The sequence below is a fragment of the Plasmodium reichenowi genome, chromosome 11 (genome assembly GCF_001601855.1).
Source record: "Plasmodium reichenowi strain SY57 chromosome 11, whole genome shotgun sequence".
Lineage (NCBI taxonomy): Eukaryota > Apicomplexa > Aconoidasida > Haemosporida > Plasmodiidae > Plasmodium > Plasmodium reichenowi.
In genome coordinates this window covers 1,208,757-1,232,847 of record NC_033656.1, presented here as the reverse complement: position 1 = coordinate 1,232,847, position 24,091 = coordinate 1,208,757, and the positions used below count along the sequence as shown (strand labels likewise).

Genomic DNA, 24,091 nt, shown 5'->3' with positions numbered 1-24,091 from the left:
TTTTTTTTTTTTTTTTTTTTTTTTTTGTTTGTTTGTATTATTTTTTCAAATTTTTAGAAGCATAAATAAATTTTCGATATATGCTAAAATATATCCCATATTTGCAAATGTATATACATATCTACACTTCTATATATATATATATATATTATATATTATGTTTGATTTCAATTGTTATATATACTAATAAAAGTATATAAATATATAGACATATACAAACATATATATATTAAATAATTTAATATTATATATATATATATGTATATTATATTTTTTTTTGAATACAAATAATATATGAAACTTCAAGTAAGCATATTATGCATTATCTTTATTTTCTTCAGCTTTATTTTCATTATTTGGTTGTTCTTGTTGAGCTCCTTGTTGAGCATTATTTTTGTACATTTCTTGCGATATAGCCCATGATTTTTCTTGTAACTGCTTAGTGGCATCTTTAATAGAATCTAAATCTTCAGATGTCAACTTTTCTCTCAATACTGTAATTTTTTGTCTTAATTCATCTTTATCAGAATCGGAAATTTTATCTTTGAAATCTTCCAATTGTTTTTCAGAACTATAAATAAGTGTTTCAGCTTCATTTTTAGAATCAGTTAAATTTTTCTTAAGTTGATCTTTTTCTCTGTTTAATTCAGCTTCTTGTACCATTTTTTCGATTTCTTCTTTGCTTAAACCACCACTACTTTGTATAGTAATTTGTTGTTTTTTGTTAGTCATTTTATCAATAGCTGATATGTTAATAATAGCATTGGCATCAACATCAAAGGTAACTTCAATTTGTGGTACACCTCTTGGTGCTGGTGGAATTCCAACTAAATCAAAAGAACCTAATAATTTGTTATCACTAGCCATTTCTCTTTCTCCTTGGAATACTTTAATACTAACTTGTGTTTGATTATCGGCAGCTGTAGAAAATATTTGAGACTTTTTGGTTGGAATAGTTGTGTTTCTATTAATCAACTTTGTGAAAACACCACCTAAGGTTTCTATACCTAAAGATAATGGAATAACATCTAATAAAAGTAAGTCTTTAATTTCACCTTTTAATACACCTCCTTGTATAGCAGCACCTAAAGCGACAGCTTCATCAGGATTCACACCTTTTGATGGATTATTTTGGAAAATTTGTTTAACAGTGTCTGTTACTTTTGGCATTCTAGTCATACCACCAACTAATATAATTTCATTGATTTCTTCTTTTTTAACGTTTGCATCTTTAATACATTTTTCACATGGTTCAATAGTTCCTTTTAATAAATCGTGGCATAATTCTTCTAATTTAGCTCTTGTTAATTTTATTTGTAAATGTTTTGGACCTGTTTGGTTAGCTGTAATGAAAGGTAAGTTAATTTCTGTTTGGGTTTTACTAGATAATTCAATTTTGGCTGTTTCAGCTGCTTCTCTTAATCTTTGTAAAGCTAACTTGTCATTTTTTAAATCAATATTTTCTTTTTTCTTAAATTCAGAAATGAAATATTCTAATATTCTTTGATCAAAGTCTTCTCCTCCTAAAGATGTATTACCGTTCGTAGCCTTCACTTCAAAAACACCACCTAAAATTTCTAAAATAGAAATATCAAATGTACCACCACCTAAATCATATACAGCAATAACTTTACCATCACTTTTTTCTAATCCAAATGCTAAAGCGGCAGCAGTTGGTTCATTAATAATTCTTAAAACATCTAAACCTGCTATTTTACCAGCATCTTTTGTGGCTTGTCTTTGTGAATCATTAAAATAAGCTGGTACTGTAATTACAGCTTGGTGAACTTTTCTTCCTAAATAATTTTCAGCTGTTTCTTTCATTTTTTCTAAAACACATGCACCTATTTGACTTGGGGAATATTTCTTTCCCTGTGCCTCAATCCAAGCATCTCCATTTGATGCTCTAACAATTTTATATGGTAGATTTTTTTGCTCTTTTTTAGTAGCATCTTCATCATATTTTCTACCTATAAATCTCTTTGTTGCATATACTGTATTCTCAGGATTTGTTATAGCTTGCCTTTTTGCAACTATACCAACTAACCTTTGATTATCATTTGTAAAGGCAACAACAGATGGGGTGGTTCTAAATCCTTCTGAATTTTCAATAACCTTTCCTTGTTTACCTTCCATTATAGCTACACAACTATTAGTCGTACCTAAATCAATACCTATGATATCTCCGGAAGCTCTATTGCGATTTATCTTACTTGTACACAAAGAGCGACTCTTTTCACTTAATAAAGTATTCTTTACACATCTTTCGAGGATTTTTACAATGTTCTTTTTATTGAGTGATACCATTTTAGCTCTACTCTAAAAAACTGATAAAAGAAATAAAAATAAAAATAAAAATAAAAATAAAAACAATATAATGTAATATATCTTATATTATATAAATGAAATATATATATATATATATATATATAGGCATAAATATATGTTCAATTCATAAAATATTTAATTATATAAAAAAAGTAATTATAAATATTATAATAATAGGAACATATATATATATGAAATACTCTCACGTAAATACAAATTAAAATTTTTTTTTTTTTTTCTTTTTTGCTAAATTTAATATTTATAAAAAAAAAATATCCATAAACATTATTTTACATACATATATAGATGTATGTTATAATTATATAAATTTTATATAACATAAAATATAGTTATTAATATAACACACTTTAAAATTAAAGGAAAAAAAAAAAAAAAAATATATATATATATATATATATATATATAAGTATATATATTATATTCTTATAATATCCACACCATATAATTCTTACTTTCTATTTTATATATAAATCCTTGTATTAACAAAAAATATGTTAAAACTCTATTTAAATTTAAATTATACAAATATTTGAAAGTTGAAGCTTTCTTCTTATATTACATAATATATACTAATTTTATTTTATTTTTATTTATTATTATATCTTAGAAATCTATATAAAATATGAAGTTGCTATTTATATAATTCTGAAAATATAATTAAATGATTATTTATAAAATAATAAAAAATATATTTTATTAAATATAGTTTTATATGAAAAATATATATAAATTATTGATATTATAAATATAGGGTTTATTACATATATAAAAATAAATATTATATATTTATATTTATTTATATATTATTATATTTCTTTTCAATTTTTAAAATAAAATTAACTCTTATACTTTTTCTTTATTTCCTTATATATACATTTATAAATATATATATATATATATATAAACATATAATATAAATGAAAGGTGCTTTTGTTTTCTTTTTTTTTTTTCCCCTTTTTTTTATATTATAAAAAAATATATTGAGTTATAAATATTGAGATTATTTTATATAAATGAAATTAAATATAATACTTAACATATTATGTTGCAATTTTTAAAAGTATATTACAAAAATATATCCTATGAAATATGTAAAATTATATGTATATATAAATATATTTATTATATATATATATATATATATATATATAGAAGTATAAATTTTTCTTAAAATAGGAAGGCATATTATCCAATTAATTTAAAGAAGAAAAAAAAAAAAAGAACTTAAACGCAAAAAATATATAAATATATATATATATATATATTAATTTATAATATAAAATTTAGAAATTCTCATATTCAAAATTTTCTATATATAGAATATATTTTACTACAGTTCATAAAAATATATGACTTAAAATATGTGCGCATTTTTTTTTTTTTTTTTTTTTTAATAATATATAATAATACATTTGGGTGTATTAATATAATACGTACATTATTATTATTTAATAATTAAAAAATATATTATTTTTATGGGGCGATTTTCTTTATATAATTTTATAAAATTCCAAAAAATATGAAAGAAGTTACATAAAATTATAACACAACATCATAAAAAAAAAAAAAAAAAAAAAATATAATAATGAATAAAATAAAATTAAAATGTATGTTTTATTTATATAATAATTTTATTTGAATTTTTTCTTTTATTCTTCTTTTCTTTTAATATTTAAGTTTTACTTTATGTTAGTTTTTTTATTTTATATAATTTTTTTTATTTTGATGAGGAAAAAAAATATAATAAATAAATAAATGATTAAATGAAAATATGATCCATTTACATTATATGTGAAAATTATAGGGCATGCAATACTTTAAAAATATGGCCCCATAATAGTATGAAGAAAAAAAAAAAATAATAAAATAAATAAAAATACGTTCATAAATATATATGTTCATATAATTATCTATTGAGAAAAAACATTTTCATTAAAATATAAAGAAAGAGAATATAATTCAATAAGCGTTATATATAAATATTGAAAAAATAAAAAAATTTCCCGAAAAAATAAATATACACATATAATATCTTTATTACTCCCTTTTATATAAATTTTTATATGTATTAGCAAAAAATAGAAAAAGTATTTAAAACCAAATATTATCATATCAAATGTGTTATTTCATAGATGATATTGTGATTCTTATTTATATAAAAAATAATATTTGATGGTTAATATAATAATGAGAAAAAAAAAAAAAAAAAAAAGTTACATATACTACATTATCAAAGCCTATTTTTTTTTTTAAAATAATATATATATTACTTATGTATATATATTTTTTATTGATTCATTTGATTTGCGCTATAATAAAAATTACCATGAAAAGTAATAAATATGAATGTGTATATAATTCTTTTAGAATAACTAATTTTTTATAACAGAAAAAAAAAATAATAATAATAATAATAATAATAATTTTATAAAAATTATCTTTTTTTTTAAAATGTTTTTTTGATTAAAAATGGTTAGTTACATTAAATATAAGTCAAAGATATTTATATTAAAATATAAGCATATATAAATAAATACACATCTTAAAAATGAACAAAAAAAAAAAAAAAAAAAAGAATGAAATATATTAATAATATTAATAATATTAGTTTAAAAAAATCAAACATTGTGTACAAATTAGATTTTGTATACAAATATATAATTTGAACATTAAAGCGATATTATGACAATTATAAAAATATGTCTTTTATAACAAAAAAAGAAAAAATAAAAAAAAAAAAAAGGAAATGTAGATAAAACGAACTAAACAAAATAGATATAATAAAACAAGCATATATATAAATATAAATAAATAAATATATATATATATATATATATATCCTAATTTTCTAAGTAGTTCAGTTTTTATTATGCTAGGTCTTCTTTTAAACCCTTTGAACATGAACAAAAAATGTTTTCCCATATAATTCCAAGTTCATATTATTTTTCATGATTTTATTCATAATATCATAAAAAGAATCAATATAATCAAGAAGTTTTTTTTCGTTATTATTAAATATAACTTCTTTTTCTAAAATAATTCTCATATTTTTTGTTACATTGACTTTATATTTCTTGTTAATTAATTGCATGTTGAGAGTTTCATATGAGACTTCATAAATTTTAATTACTCCTATTTTATTTTTCAATAAATCATAATTTGTATCTTGTTTGACTTCTGATGAAATTAAATAGTGTACATTTTTATTTTTATTATCTAAAGAAAGTAATAATCCAAATTTTATTATATCATCATCAATTGGTACTATTTCATGATATCCATATTTTGATGTAGCAAAAATGACTTTGAAATAAATTATCGAGTCATAATAATAGGACAAGGGTAAATATTGAATATCTCCTTTTAGGAAATAAGAAACATGAAAATTGAAATCAATACCATACATTAATAAATTTTTATATCTTGAATGATATACTATATGTGTTTTTAAATTTTCAAAAAAATTATATTCTTCATTATATTTTTTTATCATAAAGTTATTAAAAAAGTCATATTCTTTTTCATTATCCAAAAATTGTTTTAAATGTGTTTTTTTTAAATCATCTGCTGTTTTGGATCTTGATAATTTAAAAATTTCTTCTTTAAATGTCCCTATATATACAAATAATATTTTATCTTCAACCATTTTATTCTTTATATGTTCCTTTACATATTTTTCCATACAAGAGAAATAATTTCCCCAGGGACAAATTCCAGCTTCATTTAATTCCATATTTAATGTCTCAAAATAAGGATATAAAAATGTCTCTACATGTACTCCTTTCGATTTCATAATTAAATAATCACGTCCATAAAATGAATCATAAAAATAATTCTGATGAATACTATTACTATCTGTACCTCCAACTCTAGCACTACTTATATTATTCATATATCGTTTTTGAGATTTTAAAGCTCCCAAAATATAATTCATATCTGGAACTGCATATAATATATTATCTTTTATCCATTTCGTAATATCTTCATGCATTACTGAATCCATATTATCATACATTTTTAAAATTTCTTCTTCATCAACATCGAATACATTAATATTCTCTATATTCTCATTATTCGCACTTTCTGGTTTATCTTTACAACATAAATTATATAAATTATTTATTATAGGTATCCTCCATAAATATTTTAAATTTGAACTTTCAAATATAGATAATAAGTTATTTTTATTTTCATTTGAACCATCACAATTATGTTCACACAACATTTTATATTCATCTTCAAATTCATTTTCATATTCATTTTCATAATCATTTTCGTATCCACTTTGAAATTCATTTTCAAATTCATTTATATCATCCGTCATATTGCTTAGTTTCATTCTCTTAGATTTTTTTTTTTCATCTAATAATTTAATTGATTCTTCAATTGATGCCTTATTTGGATCTTCATTTTGGTCCTCATCTTTTACATCATTTTGGTCTTCATCTTTTAAATAATTTTTATCTTCATCTTTTACATCATTTTGGTCTTCATCTTTTAAATCGCTTTTATCTTCATCTTTTAAATCACTTTTATCTTCATCTTTTAAATCACTTTTATCTTCATCTTTTAAATCATTTTTATCTTCATCTATTAAATCATTTTTATCTTCATCTTTTAAATCGCTTTTATCTTCATCTATTAAATCATTTTTATCTTCATCTTTTAAATCGCTTTTATCTTCATCTTTTAAATCGCTTTTATCTTCATCTTTTAAATCATTTTTGTCTTCATCTTTTAAATCATTTTTATCTTCATCTTTTAAATCCTTTTTATCTTCATCTTTTAAATCCTGTTTATCTTCATCTTTTAAATCCTTTTTATCTACATCTTTTAAATCCTTTTTATCTTCATCTTTTAAATCATTTTTATCTTCAGTTTGCCCTTCAACTGTTTCATCACTTTTGTGTCCATCCTTCACCTCATCTTTTCCTCCTTCATTTTCTTTCATATCCTTAATTTTATCATCAACATTTCCTTTATTATCGACTTTATCTTCTGTTTCTTCCTTTTCTTGTACATTTTTATTATCCCCTTTATAATTATTTTCTTCATCTTCTATATTTTCTTCGTGAATTAATTCTTCACCATTTTCCATATCTTCAGAATATACATCTTTCGCGTATTTATTACTCATATCAACAATTTGATCGCCGTTTTCATTATTGACACTTGTATCTTCATAATTTTTATCAAAGGTATATATATATTTATTAAACTGAAAAATAGCATTTCCAAAAAGATTTTTAACACCCTCTATATAACTTTTTATGGTAGGTTTAAATGTATAATCATCTGTAACATTGTCAATTTTTTTTTCCATTTTTTCTGTATATTTGTTAATTTCATCATTTAGATCAGTATATTCTTCTTTAACACCTTCCTTAACATACATTGGTTTTTCTTTTATCCATGGACCATTAATATTATTATTATTATCAACGGTGACAAAAAGATCATCAATAAGCTTATTAATATCACTCTTGTCTAAATGAAAATAAGAATGATTTTCTTTCTTCATAGAAGTTAGGATATTTTCATATTTTGTTGTTTCTATATAATCTAAATGATCAAAATTTGATTTATTCATAAGTTTTAAATCAATTTTGGATGATGGCTCCTCTGATTTTTCTTCTTTCACATTAAAATTCCAATCAATATATTCTTCATTATATAAAAATATAATATGAACATTTTTTGAATATTTATTGTTTAAGAAATGTATAATAGAATTGATAGTTTTATTTGGATTTTGAAATGTAACATATTCACTCATATTAATAAAATCAATATTATTTTTTAATAAATTTTCTTTTGATATATCAATAATACTATTTATATCATCTATATTAAAATCAACATTATATTTTAAATTACTTATCATTCTACTAAAATTAATATTTTCGTTATTTATCCATTCTTCATATTCTTCTACTTTTTTATTAACTAAATTATCAATTTTTTCAGTAGTTTTATTCATATCTGCAATCATATAAAATATACTCAATACTATCTTTCTATGCATTTTAGATAATATTTTTGCATTTTTTTCTATATATTTTTCTAATTTTTTTTGAAAATTTTTTACTTCTCTATAAGTATATACATATTCTACAAGTGCATTCTTTATAGCACTATTTAAATCATTACCATATTGTACCATCATTTCATAGAAATTTATATTATTATTTTCTTTAGTTAAATTATAGGTCATTCCTTCAAAATAGCTAATGATAGGAATAGCTGTGTTAAATCGCTCATCCATTGTTTTAATCAACATATTTTTCTTACTTTTAATCGCATCAAATGTTGTATTAATTTTAACACTAAGTTCATCACTTTTATTTAACAATTTTATAATTTCAAAAATGTAACTTTTTACTTCTTTAATTTCTTTATAAAATCGAGAATGGAAAACGCTATCTATATCATGAAACACATTCAGAATATTGTCCGCGTCTAAAAATTTTATACAATTTTCATTATTCACAACTTCGTTAAGACCTAAAAGGATAAAAAAATATATATATATATGAATAGGTATAATACAAAATATGCATAATGTTATATAAAGTCCATATTAAATTATTGCATATATATTCAACTTTTCATATCATATACAACTGTATACATATATATATATATATATTTATGTAAACAATTTTATACACATAAAGAAACATTAAAATATATTATAACTTACAATAATCTTTAAACGATTCATACATGAAATCATAATTGCGTTGATTATATTTATATTTCCTAAATTCCAAATTTTTTATATCATTGTTTTCTTCTATTTTAAAATCATCAACATTGTTCTTGAAGATTTTATCAAAAATACCCATAACATCATCTAAATTAAAATTATAATTCAAAGTATCAGTTAAACTTTTATTCAATATTTTGTCTGAGACATTTCTAGGTACATTTGAAGATTCACCCAAAGAAATTAAACAATAATATATTATTATACCCTGAACTACTTTCATACTTTAAAACAGATACACCCAAAAAAAAAAAAGAAAGAAAAAAAAAAAAAATTTAAATGTATTGAATATATATATATATATATATATATACATATATACAAATGATATTATACATATATTTTTTTCTTCTTTTTCTTCTTTATCTTCATTTTCTTTTTCTTATTTTTTTTCCATTTGTATTATTTTTAATTTCTTTTTTATAAGAATTTTTCATTTTTAACATATTTCTTTATTCATCCATTTTATATTTTAAAAAAATTAATATAATGAAATATTAATTATAAGGAAGGATTCAAGAATATTATAGATTTAAAGATAAAAAAAAATAATAATAATAATAAATAAAAAAGAAAGATTTATTCAAAATAATAAAAATTAATTATAACAAAACAATAAACAAATGAAAACATATATATATATATATATATATATATATATATATATATATATTATATAATGTATTTATTAATATGCCTATAATAAAAATATTTTAACAATGAATCATACGTATTTTTAATTAAAGTTAAAAAAAAAAAAAAAAAAAAAAATAGCATTTTATATACATATATATTATTATATATACATAGATTATATTTTTATATGGCCTCTTATATAAAACAAAAAAAAGATACACTATTATTTTATTATTTTATTTTTTTTTCGATAAATACTAAATATTTCTAATTTTTTTAATAATAGGATACTTTAAAATATATAATTTTTCTATTAATTAAAAAACCTTTGAAAAGATAAAAAGATTAATATTATATATATCTACCTATAATAATATTAATATGGTAGGATTATTAAATAAATAAAATTTAATTATAAAATAAGGTTGGGAATAAAATACAAAACATATATTTATATATATATTACATCATTTCATTTTAATAAATAAAACAAAATTTTCTTTGGCATATATTAAATATTTATTAATATTTATTCAGAACAAAATTTATCTAAAGTCTTTTAAACTCATATATTTTTTTTTATAAGGCTTTAAAAAAAAAAAAAAAAAAAAAAAAAAATATTAAATGAATAAATAAATACATAATATATATATATATATATATATTATATATATCACTTAATAATACATAATATGAAAAGCATAATTATATAATGATATTTCGCAAATAAAATATTGGAAATATGTATATAATATAAAATATTTTTTTTTTTTGCACAAAAAAAAAAAAGAAATCTTATAGTTACATATTTATAAACATTTAAATATGTACAACATATATATATATATATATATATATATATATATATATAATAGTTATTATTTTATACTTTAAAAATAAAATTGCAATTTTTAAAACGATTTTAATAAAATATACAAATTTTTTTTTTTTTTTTTTTATTTTGTAAAATGATAATTTTTATAAATTTCACATAAGTGTATATAATTATTATGCCTTTTTGACAATATTTGTAATACACTCCAAATGGAAGGTGTGAGGGAACATATCAACAAAGGCCATGTTTTTAATTTTCAACGTTTCATTTAAGAATAATATATTTGTTACATTGTTTATTAATGTAATAGGGTTACATGAGACATAAATAATTTGATTGATTAAATGATGAGCACTTAAAATATTGAGAACACTATTAGCAAGACCATTTCTAGGTGGATCTACAATGCAAATAATATTTGCATTATTAGTTTGTATATTCTTAATTTCTTTGGGAAAAAATTCTTCAACTCTTCCATGAAGAAATTTATAATTTTTAATATTATTCATTTTTGCATTTTTATTAGCACTAATAATGCTACTTTCACAAATATCTATACCAATTATATGAACATCATTTCTTTTCAATACATTAGATGCACAAATACTTATGGTACCTGTGCCGCAACATAAATCGAATATATAATTTTTGATTCCTTCTTTTATATTTATATAATCAATAACTCTTTTATATAATATTTGACAACTATCACGATTTACTTGAAAAAAACATGAAGGGGTTAATAAAAATTTATTGTCTAATATGGTTTCTTCTAAATATTCCATTCCCCATAAATGTTCATTTAAGGACTGATCAAAGGAATCATTCGCATTTTCATGTTCTTGTAAATATATAGATATAACTTTAAAGTTACAGAAATATTTAGGTGTATCATCTTTGTTTTTACTTAGTCTGTTTATTAATAATTTTTTTATTTCTTTTTTCTTTTTACAATCAAGAGTATATGTTTGAACAGTAATCATTAATTCGTTCTTGCTGTTCATACGCACAACGAGTAATCTCCAAATGCCTAAGAAAAAAAAAAAAAAAAGGAAAATGTCCATATGGTGAAAAAATGTATAAGTCAGTATATAATATTAATTTTTTATCACACATATATATATATGTACATATATATATTTATATATTTATATTAATTTATTTATTTAATTTTTGCTTGTACCTGTTTTATACACACGATCAAATACGGGAAAACTGGATTCCTTTATAATACTCTTCATTTCTTGAACAACTTCCTTCATGGCTGGATGAATATGTATACATTGGTCTACATTTTTAACTATTGGATTTAGATAATACGATTGTTTTATTTTTTTGTTTCTTAGTTTTGTACTATGTGTTTCATTAATGGGTGAAGCATTATTACTTATATTGTTTTCACTAAAATTACAATTATTATCTTCACTTGAATTTTTATCCTGAGTAGCATCTTTTATACATGTTTTCATTTTCCCTACAACAAAACCAATTTCTACATTTTTATTTTCATCATATGATATAGTAAATTCACATTTATTTCTGTAGTGAATTGTTCCTTCATAATTTGGATATAATGGTTCATCAATTTGAATATTATATTGTTTCATTTTTTCATTTAATGATGTTTCTCTTGTAATTGAATTATTTGTTTTTATATCTGTTAATACTGCTTTATTAATACAATTATCTTTACTTGTTTGATTTTTTTTATTTTGTTTTTGTTCATAATAATCTTGTATATTATTTAAATCAATATCTTCATTAAATATATTGGATTCTATATCTCCAAATAAAATATTTTGTTTCATCCATTTACTTTTCAAATTAAATAAGATTTGGTCTTTACATTTTTTTAAAAAGTTATGTTTGATAATTATTTGTTCTTGATATGGATATTTATAAAATGGTGTAACATAATTTTCAATACTTTTAAATTTCTCTTCTTTATTTATTTTTATAATACTTTGTAAATCTAAAAATTCTTTATCATCCATATTTTGTTTTCTCATAATATTATAATTATTAAAATAATTATTATTATTATTATTATTATTATTGTTGTTGTTGTTGTTATTATCATAGTTATTACTATTATATAAATCATCCTTTTTTAATTTTTTCCTATCTCCTTCATTACAATCATAATAACTATTTATATCACTATTATTATATGATTTGAATTCTCCATATTTATCATTATTAACACTTAAAAATTTCACATCATCATCATTTGTATTGTTTTCATGAGTGTTTTCATTTTTTACTTCATTCTTATTATAGTACAATTTATTTTCATCATTAAATTTCCTTTTTTTTCTTAAAACGTTATTATGTTGTTTATTAAATAATCTATTAATTTTAATAAGTGATAAACTATCATCATTATAAAAACGTTTATTTTCTATCAATTTCTCAAATGTTTTTAAATCATCATAACTTTTAAATCTTATATATGCCAATGGTTTGTTTTTAGGAATATATGTGTCATAAAATGTAGCTTTAATATTATTTCGTAACCATTTATTTAAACTTTTCTTGTTCATATATTTTAAAGTATAACTAAAAATACTTAATACATTACTTTTAATTAATTTGGTATTTGTATGTTCTCTATTTAATACATTCGTATAATTATTTAAAGACAAATGAACATTTTTATTCCTTACGGCACTCCTAGTACTCATATCCATAAGTGCTTCCTTATCACTAATATCCATTTTTTTTATTATACCCTTTCTTTTTCTTATGATCTTTTTTATTTTTTTATTGCAACTTATCAATTTAAATGAAAAAGTTCTTTTCCTCAAAATAATTCTGTGACAAAAATGAAACCCTTTCTTATTACACAAAAAAAAAATATATATTAATAAAAGTGCTAAATAATAAACAAAGAGATATGTACTCATTCAAAAAAGATAACTCAATATGTTATATAATTTGCATATGTATATATATATATATATATATATATATATATAACATACAACAAATGACAACACGTCTCTCATAAAAAAAATATAACCACAACAAAATATATATCATGTAACATAAAATATTTATATACATGTGCGTGATAATTATTACATAATTATATTTTAACATAAATACATATATATGACATTCATTTAACAATAATATTAATATTTTAAAGAAAATTAAAATAACCTATGAATGAAGGAGATAAATAAATAAATATATATATATATATATATATATATATAACAAAAGTAACAATAAGAATTAAAAACAAATATATATTATATAATATAAACTGCCATATAAATAAATATATATATATATATATATATATATATATATATATATATATATATTTAATATGTATTTTTTTATAATTTTTTTTATTTTTTGGTAAGAACATAAATAAAGCTCATAACAATATTTATATATAATATATAATATGTATACTTTAAATATATATACTATTTAATATAATACATAATATATTATATTTCTCCTATCTTGAAATAACAAAAAAATGAAATGAAATAAAATAAAATAAAACATATTATATATATATATATATATATATATATATATATATATATATATATATTATTTATTAATATACTTATATTTTTATATATTAAACATATATTTTTAGTAATATTTAACTTAAATATTATATATATGAAAATGATATAAAAACACTTTTTAAAAAAAAATATGTATAAATATATAATAATGCACTTTAAATTTAAAAAAAAAAAAAAAAATATTGCTTTTTTATAATATTATTTCTAAATTTAATTATTATTTAATGCATATATTTTTATTAGAACAATAATATAATATTATTTATATAATATAATATTTATTTTTTTTTTTTAATCAACGTTTAATTATTCAAAATAATGTACATATTGATATATAATAGCATATATAAAAAATAATGCCAATCAAAAAAATTGGTTTATTTTTATATAATTATTATTTTACCTTTGTAAATTTTATTATTATGATATAAATTTTTTTTTTTTTTTTTTTTTTTCCCCTTTTATAATGCTTGTATCAACTTTTTTAATTTATGCAAATGAAGTTGTATTCTTGAGATAGATATAATACGATCTTTAAAAATAAAATAATATTAAATAAAAACCAGTTGCATATTTTAAATTATATGGATATAATTAATTTAAATCTTATACAAAATGTATTATTCTTATAATATAGTTATTTATATATTTAAAAATAGAAAACCATAAAATGAAATAAAATGAAATAAAATGAAATAACGGTTATATAAAATATTTTAAACATATTTATAAAACATTTTAGAATTAATATGTACATATAATGTTCCTCTCATTGTGAGATATCTTAAATAAAAAATTCCAAAAAAAATTAGAACAATTATATTTTATAAAATAATACACTTGTATATATATATATATATATTTTGGTTTCCGTATTAAATGCGATGATGTATTTCTTTAATACGATATTTTTAATATAGACAAAAAAAGAAAAAAAAAAAAAATCAAGAAAGTTATATACAAATATATTTTCTTTTATAATAACTTTTTTCACAAAAGGTATAAATATATATACCTACATATATGTGTGGTTGCATTTATATTCATATATATATCAATATTACAAAAGTAGACGTATATATATGGTTGTATATAGGTAACACACTTAAATACCCTATATTAAATAAATATGATAATCTATGTATTGTTCCTTTTATAAATAATAAATTCAAAATATAATTTTAAGATTTTTTTTTCTTTTTATGTTTTTTATTTTATATATAATTTAAAAATCAAAAAAAAAAAAAAAATTAAATGATAAAAGTCAAAAGTATTATGCATAAAATAATATGTAAAAAGTAATATGTATAAAGTAATGTGTATTAAGTAATATGTATAAAGAAATATATCAAAATTTATATGCATAAAGCAATATGTAAAAGGTAAAATGCAAAATATAAAATATAGAATAAGTATTAAAAAAAAAATAATAAAATAAAAAAACAAGCAAAAACTTATAAATACATTTTAAAAAATATTATTAGTATTATAACACTTTTTTTTTTAAGTTTTTTTTAATACTATAAATAAATAAATAAATAAATAAATAAATATATATATATATATATATATATGTTTTCTTCAAAATAAGGAATTATACTCATTAGTATAAGAAACAAGGAATCTAACAAAAATTTTTTTTTTTTTTTTTTTCAATTTTAAACAAATAGTAATAATAATATATATACATATATATACACATTTATATACAAATATATGGGTGTCTAAAAGGATTTTACATATTATTTGAACAATATTTTGGGAATATGAATTAAGATATGCATAAATAATTTTAATTTGTTAATTATATTTGATTTTTTTTTTTTTTTTTAATTTATAGTATTTATTTATTTATTTAATTGATTCATCATTTTAATTAAATATAAAAAATTATTTTTGACATCAAAATCTTTTTGGACAAATATTATTTCTGACATCAAAATCTTTTTGGACAAATATTATTTCTGACATCAAAATTTTTTTGGACAAATATTATTTCGGACATAAAAATATATTTGACATAAAAATATATTTTACATAAAAATTATTTGGACATAAAAATTAATTTGACATAAAAATTAATTTGACATAAAAATTATTTTGACATAAAAATTAATTTGACATAAAAATAATTTTGACATAAAAATTATTTTGATATAAAAGTTAAATTAACATTTGAGTCATTTAAACTTTTAAATATTATTTTATATTTTAATTTTTTTTTTTTTTTTTTTTTTTATTTTATTTTATTTTAATTTAATTTATTTATTTTTTATTTTTTTTTTTTTTTGTTTTAATATTCTTATTATTTTTTTTTGTAACTATTCCTTTTCGAACCAACATGCTTTTTTTCTTTTCTTTCCTTCTTTAGATCAGTTTCATATGATCTATTACTCTCAGAATATGAATTACTAACAGAACATGAAGTAGGATATTTTTTTCTTTTATCTTTTTTATATTTTTCAATATCTCTTATATTGGAATATTCACTATTATTATCATCATCTGATTCAGTATCAGATTTTCTTGAATATCTTCTTGAACGTCTACTTTCACGTCTAGTACTTTCTCTTCTATTTTCAGATTTGCTTTCACTTTTTCTTCCACTTCTTCTTTCACTTTTTTTATCACTACTTTTTTTACTACTTTTTTCACTATTTTTTTCGCTACTCTTTTCACTTTTCCTGATACTTCTTCCACTACGTTTACTATCTATTCTTTCATATCTACTTTCATTACTCCTTTCACTATTTTTTTCATGGATTTTATCATTACTTTTATTATCGTAACCTCTTTTACTACTCTTCTCACTACTTCTTTCGCTTTTTCGTGTACTTCTTCTTCCGTACTTGCTTTCACTTCTATGCTCTCGTCTTTTTTCTATTCTACTTTCATCACTTTCACTAGTTACATCATCAGTTCTGTATGAACTTTCTATTTCTTCATCATATTCTTCATCCGTGCTTTTTCTATGAGTAATACTTCTTCTATTACTATATCTTTCTCCTCTTTTTGAGCGCCTATTTTCAGAACTTTTAATATTATCAATTCTTCTTGTATGTCTTTTTTGATTTCTTCGCTCACCTCTATTATCACTTCTTTCCTCATCACTACTAAATATACTACTAATATCACTTCCTCTTTTATATAATTTGCTACTGTTACTTTTCCTTCTGGAGCTTCTTACTTCTCTATGTTTTTTTTCTTTATGCTTTTTCAATCTATACTTTTCATCCTTATATTTATCATCCTTATGTTTATCATCTTTATATTTATCATCTTTGTATTTATCATCTTTGTATTTGTCCTCCTTATATTTTTTATCTCTATATTTTTCATCTTTATATTTATCACTTTTATATTTATCATCTTTGTATTTATCCTCCTTATATTTTTTATCTCTATATTTTTCATCTTTATATTTTTCATCTTTATATTTTTCATCTTTATATTTTTCATCTTTATATTTTTCATCTTTATACTTTTCATCTTTATACTTTTCATCTTTATACTTTTCATCTTTATACTTTTCATCCTTATATTTTTCATCCCTATATTTTTCATCCTTATATTTTTCATCCTTATATTTTTCATCTTTATGTTTCTTATGTTTATCTTTCTTTCCCCTATGTTTTTCTTCTTTTAATTTTTCGTCATTATATTTTTTACTCTTTTGATATTTGCTTCTTTTATCGGCACCTTTTCCTTTTGTTAGAACAATGCTTTCTATACTATTATTTGTATCTTTAGTAGTAGGTTCCGTGTCATATCTTTCAGCTACATTTTCATATGTTGATTTATTATTATCATGTTTTGCGTCATTCTTGATGGGTACATAGACGATATAAATTTTTCTTCCATACAAGAAGCATTCATTTCTATTTAAAATATTTGCAGAGGTTTGTTCATCGAAAACATCAATTATTGCTTCTTTGTATGCTTTGATATTTTTGATGTTTTGATTTATATGTTTTTTGAGTGGCATATTATATAATTGTATTTTTTTGATTTGACCACAATCCTTAAAAAAATCTAAAATATCATATTCATTACATTTATAATAAATATTTGAGATTTTTAATCTAAAGAAAAGTTTATTACCTAGAGGATAATTAATTTCTTCATTCATAATTTCCATCTTTCTATTAATTTCACATTCTCTTTTATCTAAATATTCTAATACTTTCTCAACATTAATATTAATTTTGAATGTTGTTTTTGATACACCTAAACTGATAACATCATTATTAGATACTTTATATTTTTTATGAATTTCACATATACAATTATTTATTTTTGTACCAGATTTTGAACCAACGTCAATCAAATATACTTGGAAATCTTCGCACATATATAATACACAATGGAATCTAGAAATAGATGGGTTCATACATACAATATCATTTGTTTCATTTTTTCCAAAACATATATATTCTTTTCTTTCAAATGTATAATTATTCATTTTTTTCTCAAATACAAGATGATCGTCATTTTTATGATTCCCCCCCCCTCCTTTATTGGAGTTATCTTTTTTCTTTTTATCATCTGAGCCTTTATTATTAATTGGCTTCTTTTCATAATATGTTTCTTCAATAAATATATCAGCAGCCAAATTCTCATCTGTTTGCATATTACAATTTGTTAAAAGCCATGTATATATTTCATAATTTTTTATTATATCATTCCTAATTATCATATATATTCTACCTAAATAATTTTGACCTTTTTTATCTATAACTCCAAAAAACAAAAAATCTTTAACCATACTCTTATTCTTCATCCTATCTATTTCATCATTATTCATCTTAAATATTATTTCTCTCATTCCAGTTTCTTTCAAATTTTCTCTCATCTTATCATACTTACGAAACTTATCTCTCTGAATCATTTCCATCCATGCCAACTTGTTATTTTCCCATTCCGGATTCTAAAAAATAAATAAAATAAAAGCAAATATAATATATAGCATATCATACATACAATATTAATACATGTAAATGCAGACATATACATATATATACATATATATATATATATATATAATATATCATTAAATTAAAATAATCATAAGAAAGTAAAAACTAAATAAATAATAATAATTATTAAAATATATAAAATAAACGTTTCATATTAAAAAAAAAAAATTAAATAAAATATCAAAGAAAAACAAGTTATATAAGTACAATTATTATTATACTATATCATTTCTTACAATAAGATAAAAATATATATATATGTATATATATATATGCCCCTACATAATAATATATATAATATTAAATCATGTTGGAACATATTTTTATAGCATATGTATTTAAATAGTATGCTATATTCCAATTTTAATATTGGTGCATATAATATATACAAAAATATATATATATATATATATATAAATATCTACGTTTTATATAAATTAAAATGAAAAAAAATTAAAAACATTATATAAATTATTTGTATATATATATATATATATATATATATATATATATATATATATTTATTTATTTATTCATTTATAATAATATTAATTATTTATATATTTAAAATATATATCTCCAAATTTGGAGATAATAAAAAGGAATTTTTTTAATCTGCATGTAATATGTTCACATATAAAAATGTATTTAATCAGATATGTATTAATATAAATATATATATATATATATATATATATATATATATATTAATTTATTTATTTAACAATTTATTTTTTAATTTTTATGATATACATATATATATATATATATATATATATTATTTATTTACCTCACTAAAATATAAAGAAATTTCCATTAAATCAGATATGGTTAATCTATTAATGATATTATTTATATTTTCGAGAGCCTTTCTTTTTACATCTGAAGTATCAATTTCATCGTAATATATTATTTGTTCATTTTGAAATAGTTCTGTTGCATTTTTTTGATTTATAATTTTTATATGGTCCCCATGAGGTTTATCGGAGTTTGAATTTTTTACATAGTTATTATGTACATTTTTAAAATTTTCAAATTGATTTCTTAAAAAAAAATAACAGTGATATGGTGATTTAAAACTAAAATCATCAAAAACAATTTCACACAAAAAATAATAATTTAAATAATCAAAAGGACCATTAAAATTATCAATTGAGGAATATATACATTCTTCTTTATATTCATTTCCATGAAGTTGAATATTAGCAGGTGCTTCAATCATTTTTGTTGCGGAATATGAAAATATGTATATATTCTTTTCTTTTCTTTCCTTTTTTTTGTGTATATACAATATATATATATTATATACATATACATATACATATATGTACATATATGTACATATAATATATATATATATATATATATTTTAAAAAATCATAAACATTCAAAAATTTATAATTGACCACATATTTTTCTCTTTTAAAAGAAAAAATGAGAATATTATAATAAATATAAGGTGTAGAAAATATATATAATTTTGTATTTATAAATATATATATATATATTAAATATATTATATGCTATGTAAATATATATATATATTATATATATATTTATTAAATACGTTTATTATGAATATAATACATATATATGTGGAAAAATTTTTTTTTTTTTATGTTAAAAATTTTCTTGTAGAATAATTGATGTTTTATGAATATAAAAAGAAAAAAAAAAAAAAAAACAAATAAAATATGAATTACAAATATTCATGTACAGTACATATATATAAATACATATTAATTATAAATATAATTACTTTTTTATTAAATATATATATAAAAGTATTCTTATATAAAATTACACAAGCTTTTATTAATTTATTATATATATTAAAATTTTTAGTTTTATGAATATTTTAATTTTTCTGTAGATTTTACAAAGAATAAGAAAAAAATAAAAATAAATGTGAAATATTAATGAAAATTTATATATATAAAATATATCTAATATTTTATATATATATATATATATATAATATATATATGTATGTATAGATTATTATGTATTTATATATAAAGAAAGAAAAAATCATCAAAATATTTCCTTATTTTAAAATCATCATTTATTTATATATTTGCAAAAAAAAAAAAAAAAAAAAATTTAAGTTTTTAAAATTATATATATAATAAAAACTAAATGTGAAAAAATAAATATTATTATATATATATATATATATATATATATATATATATCATTTTTATATTTTTATTATGTATATAAATTAAAATGTATTCTTTTTTTTTATATAAATTATTTTTTATATTTTTTATTATACAAAATATAAAGAAAATATATACTTTATATGTATGTAAAAGAAGAAATACAAAATTTTCAAAAAATATTATTTTCTATACATAATATATATATATATTTATATAATAAATGTATCATTTTTTAAAGTATAATATATTTAAAATGTAAAAAATGTATTTTTTTTTTGTATATAACATATAGAAAAAATATATTATTTATTATATATATAGGATATATATATCTATGCTACCTTGTATTATAATATATATATATATGTGATTATTAAAAATATATATATATATATATATATATATATATATATAATAAATATTATATATTGAATATAATTTTGATTAACACATAAAAAATAAAAACATATTTTTTTAAATCAACATTTTTATTATTTTAAATAAATAATAATTTTTTTTAGTAATTAAAATTTTGCTTTTTTTTTTTTTTTTTTTATGTCTTATTTGTTGAATTTTTTTTTTTGTTTTTTTTTTTTGATATGGTATTTTTAACAAGAAAAATATTGCATTTATTCTCACAACATGAGAAAAAAAATATCAAGGTAAATCACTGCATGAAAATATCTGGCATAATAAAATGGATGTATAGGTATAATGATTTAAAGAAAGATGTTTTGGATAACATGAACATACAAATTATTAATAGTATAAATTATATTGATCCGAATAAAATTATAAATAATCTAATTATAAATAAGAATAAAGAAATAAATATAGAGGAAAAAAAAAATTTTTATTTAAAATCTTTAAAAAAAAAAATTGTATTTAATTCCCTCTTACTTAAAACAATATATTGTAAGAAAAATTTTTTTTTTCAATTATATGAATATAATAATGGGAAAAAATGTATTTATGATAATATGAAGCATAATAATAATAATAATATAAATATGGTAAAAAATAATAATACTAAGGAATATTTTGATGTCACAAAAATAATTATAAATAATAATACAACGGATAAAAGTGAGAATAATTTATTTAATAATGATAATAATAATTTCCCCTTAATTAATAATAATAATAATATGTTAGGGAGAAATTTAAAAAGAAAAAAAAAAAATTTATTCTTAAATAATAAAAATGTTATATTTAAAAAAAAAAAATCGCAAATTTTTAATGAGGAAATTATAAATACTATATCATCTGATACCAAAGATGATTTAAAAAAAAAATCTAGATTTAATCTGGATACGTTATTATATGATAATAATAATAATAAAAATAATATTATTATAAATTATAAATATGATCACATATATGATAATTTTAAATTATTCGATTTATCATATAATTATAATAGCTTTTTATTAAATAATATATTAAAAAATATATGTACATATATATATCATTTTAAATTCTTAAATAAAATAAATAATGAACAAAATAACGGGTATGAATATATTTCTTTAATATTAATTTCAAAGATATTTCATTATTTCTATGAACTAAATTATGGTTATAAATATATGATCCATTTTCTAAATGGATTATCGGTTTTTAAAATTAAAAAGGAAATAGATATGGAAAATTTATCATATGAATATATAAAGAGTCACATAAATAATAAAGATCATTACAATTATTGTCATGATCATCTTTTCGAAAAGGAAATATGCATTTCTTCAATTATAAATTATTTGTGTGAGTATGACACAGGCACACAACAAGAAAGAAATAACATAAATGATAAAAATGAACATATCGAAAAAAAAAAAGAAAAAAAAAATAGTATTTATCATGTATATAATATAAGTTCATATAATACTATAAACAATAATGACAAAAACAATTTTGTACATACCTTTGTATCACGTGACATGAAAAAAACATATATTGTTAATATGAAAGAAAAGTTATTATTACATTATAACATAGATGATTCTTTTTTAAACTACTTTTTAAATATTTTGGGAGAAAAATATAATATTGAGAAATTACCATTTATTAGTTACTCTTTTTTAATGCATATGTATAGTATGTCAAATCATTTTATTGTTCATTTTTTTTCCTTGTGTCCACTTTTATTCGTTAAAAATAAAATACATGCTGATATTAGTATATACATAATTTTATTAAATTCCTGTGTCTTTTTTTTATGTTCAAAATCGTATATGACATCTTTTAGTTCGTTTATTATTAATACAAAAAATGAAGGTGAAGATCATTTAGTTTATAAAGAAAATAAATTAATTCAAGATGAAAATTTATCAACTCAAAGAAAAAATGAAACATCCGATGATCATAGAAAAATGTTTCAGGACACAGATAATGTAAATATAGTAAAGGAAAAAATTTATTCTTTTATTGAGCAAATAATAAATTATTTATATATAAATAAAGATATATTAAATAACAATCAATTGTTACATATATTAGAAATATTTTCTTTTATAAAATATAATAAAGCAATGTTTACATATATAATAAATACATTAACTAATAGTTTATCCATACTAGATAAATACGAAACAATGTACCTCCTTCATTCTTTGTCAAATTATAATTTAATTTATAATGATATAAAAAATAACATTTATAAGGAGGCACTTAAAAAGGTAGAAGAATATACTCCACAAGAATTAAAACAATTGGAATGTTATATGAAGATTAAATAATGAACGGGAGAAAAAAAAAAAAAAGAAAAAAAAAAAAAAAAAAAAAAAAATAAAAAAAAAAAAAAAAAA

At 18.4% G+C, this 24,091-nt stretch overlaps 5 protein-coding genes across 5 annotated transcripts; 1 reads left to right on the top strand and 4 right to left on the bottom strand.

Moving 5' to 3' along the window:
* Positions 1-315: 315 nt before the first annotated feature.
* On the bottom strand, positions 316-2,307 carry PRSY57_1132400 (heat shock protein 70, putative; the record flags this gene model as incomplete). Its single annotated transcript, XM_012908287.2, has 1 exon — positions 316-2,307. The coding sequence occupies one exon, from the start codon at positions 2,305-2,307 to the stop codon at positions 316-318; it is 1,992 nt and encodes a 663-aa protein (XP_012763741.2).
* Positions 2,308-5,233: 2,926 nt separating this feature from the next.
* PRSY57_1132300 (hypothetical protein) lies at positions 5,234-9,341 on the bottom strand (the record flags this gene model as incomplete). The annotated part of the gene is made up of 2 exons (XM_012908286.2): positions 5,234-8,853; positions 9,053-9,341. The coding sequence occupies 2 exons, from the start codon at positions 9,339-9,341 to the stop codon at positions 5,234-5,236; spliced, it is 3,909 nt and encodes a 1,302-aa protein (XP_012763740.2).
* A 1,421-nt stretch (positions 9,342-10,762) lies between these two features.
* On the bottom strand, positions 10,763-13,495 carry PRSY57_1132200 (RNA (uracil-5-)methyltransferase, putative; the record flags this gene model as incomplete). Its single annotated transcript, XM_012908285.2, has 2 exons — positions 10,763-11,619; positions 11,773-13,495. The coding sequence occupies 2 exons, from the start codon at positions 13,493-13,495 to the stop codon at positions 10,763-10,765; spliced, it is 2,580 nt and encodes an 859-aa protein (XP_012763739.2).
* Positions 13,496-16,448: 2,953 nt separating this feature from the next.
* PRSY57_1132100 (hypothetical protein) lies at positions 16,449-20,341 on the bottom strand (the record flags this gene model as incomplete). The annotated part of the gene is made up of 2 exons (XM_012908284.2): positions 16,449-19,070; positions 19,910-20,341. 2 exons carry the CDS (start codon positions 20,339-20,341, stop codon positions 16,449-16,451), a joined length of 3,054 nt encoding a protein of 1,017 aa, XP_012763738.2.
* A 1,542-nt stretch (positions 20,342-21,883) lies between these two features.
* PRSY57_1132000 (hypothetical protein) lies at positions 21,884-24,022 on the top strand (the record flags this gene model as incomplete). Its single annotated transcript, XM_012908283.2, has 1 exon — positions 21,884-24,022. The coding sequence occupies one exon, from the start codon at positions 21,884-21,886 to the stop codon at positions 24,020-24,022; it is 2,139 nt and encodes a 712-aa protein (XP_012763737.2).
* Positions 24,023-24,091: the final 69 nt, after the last annotated feature.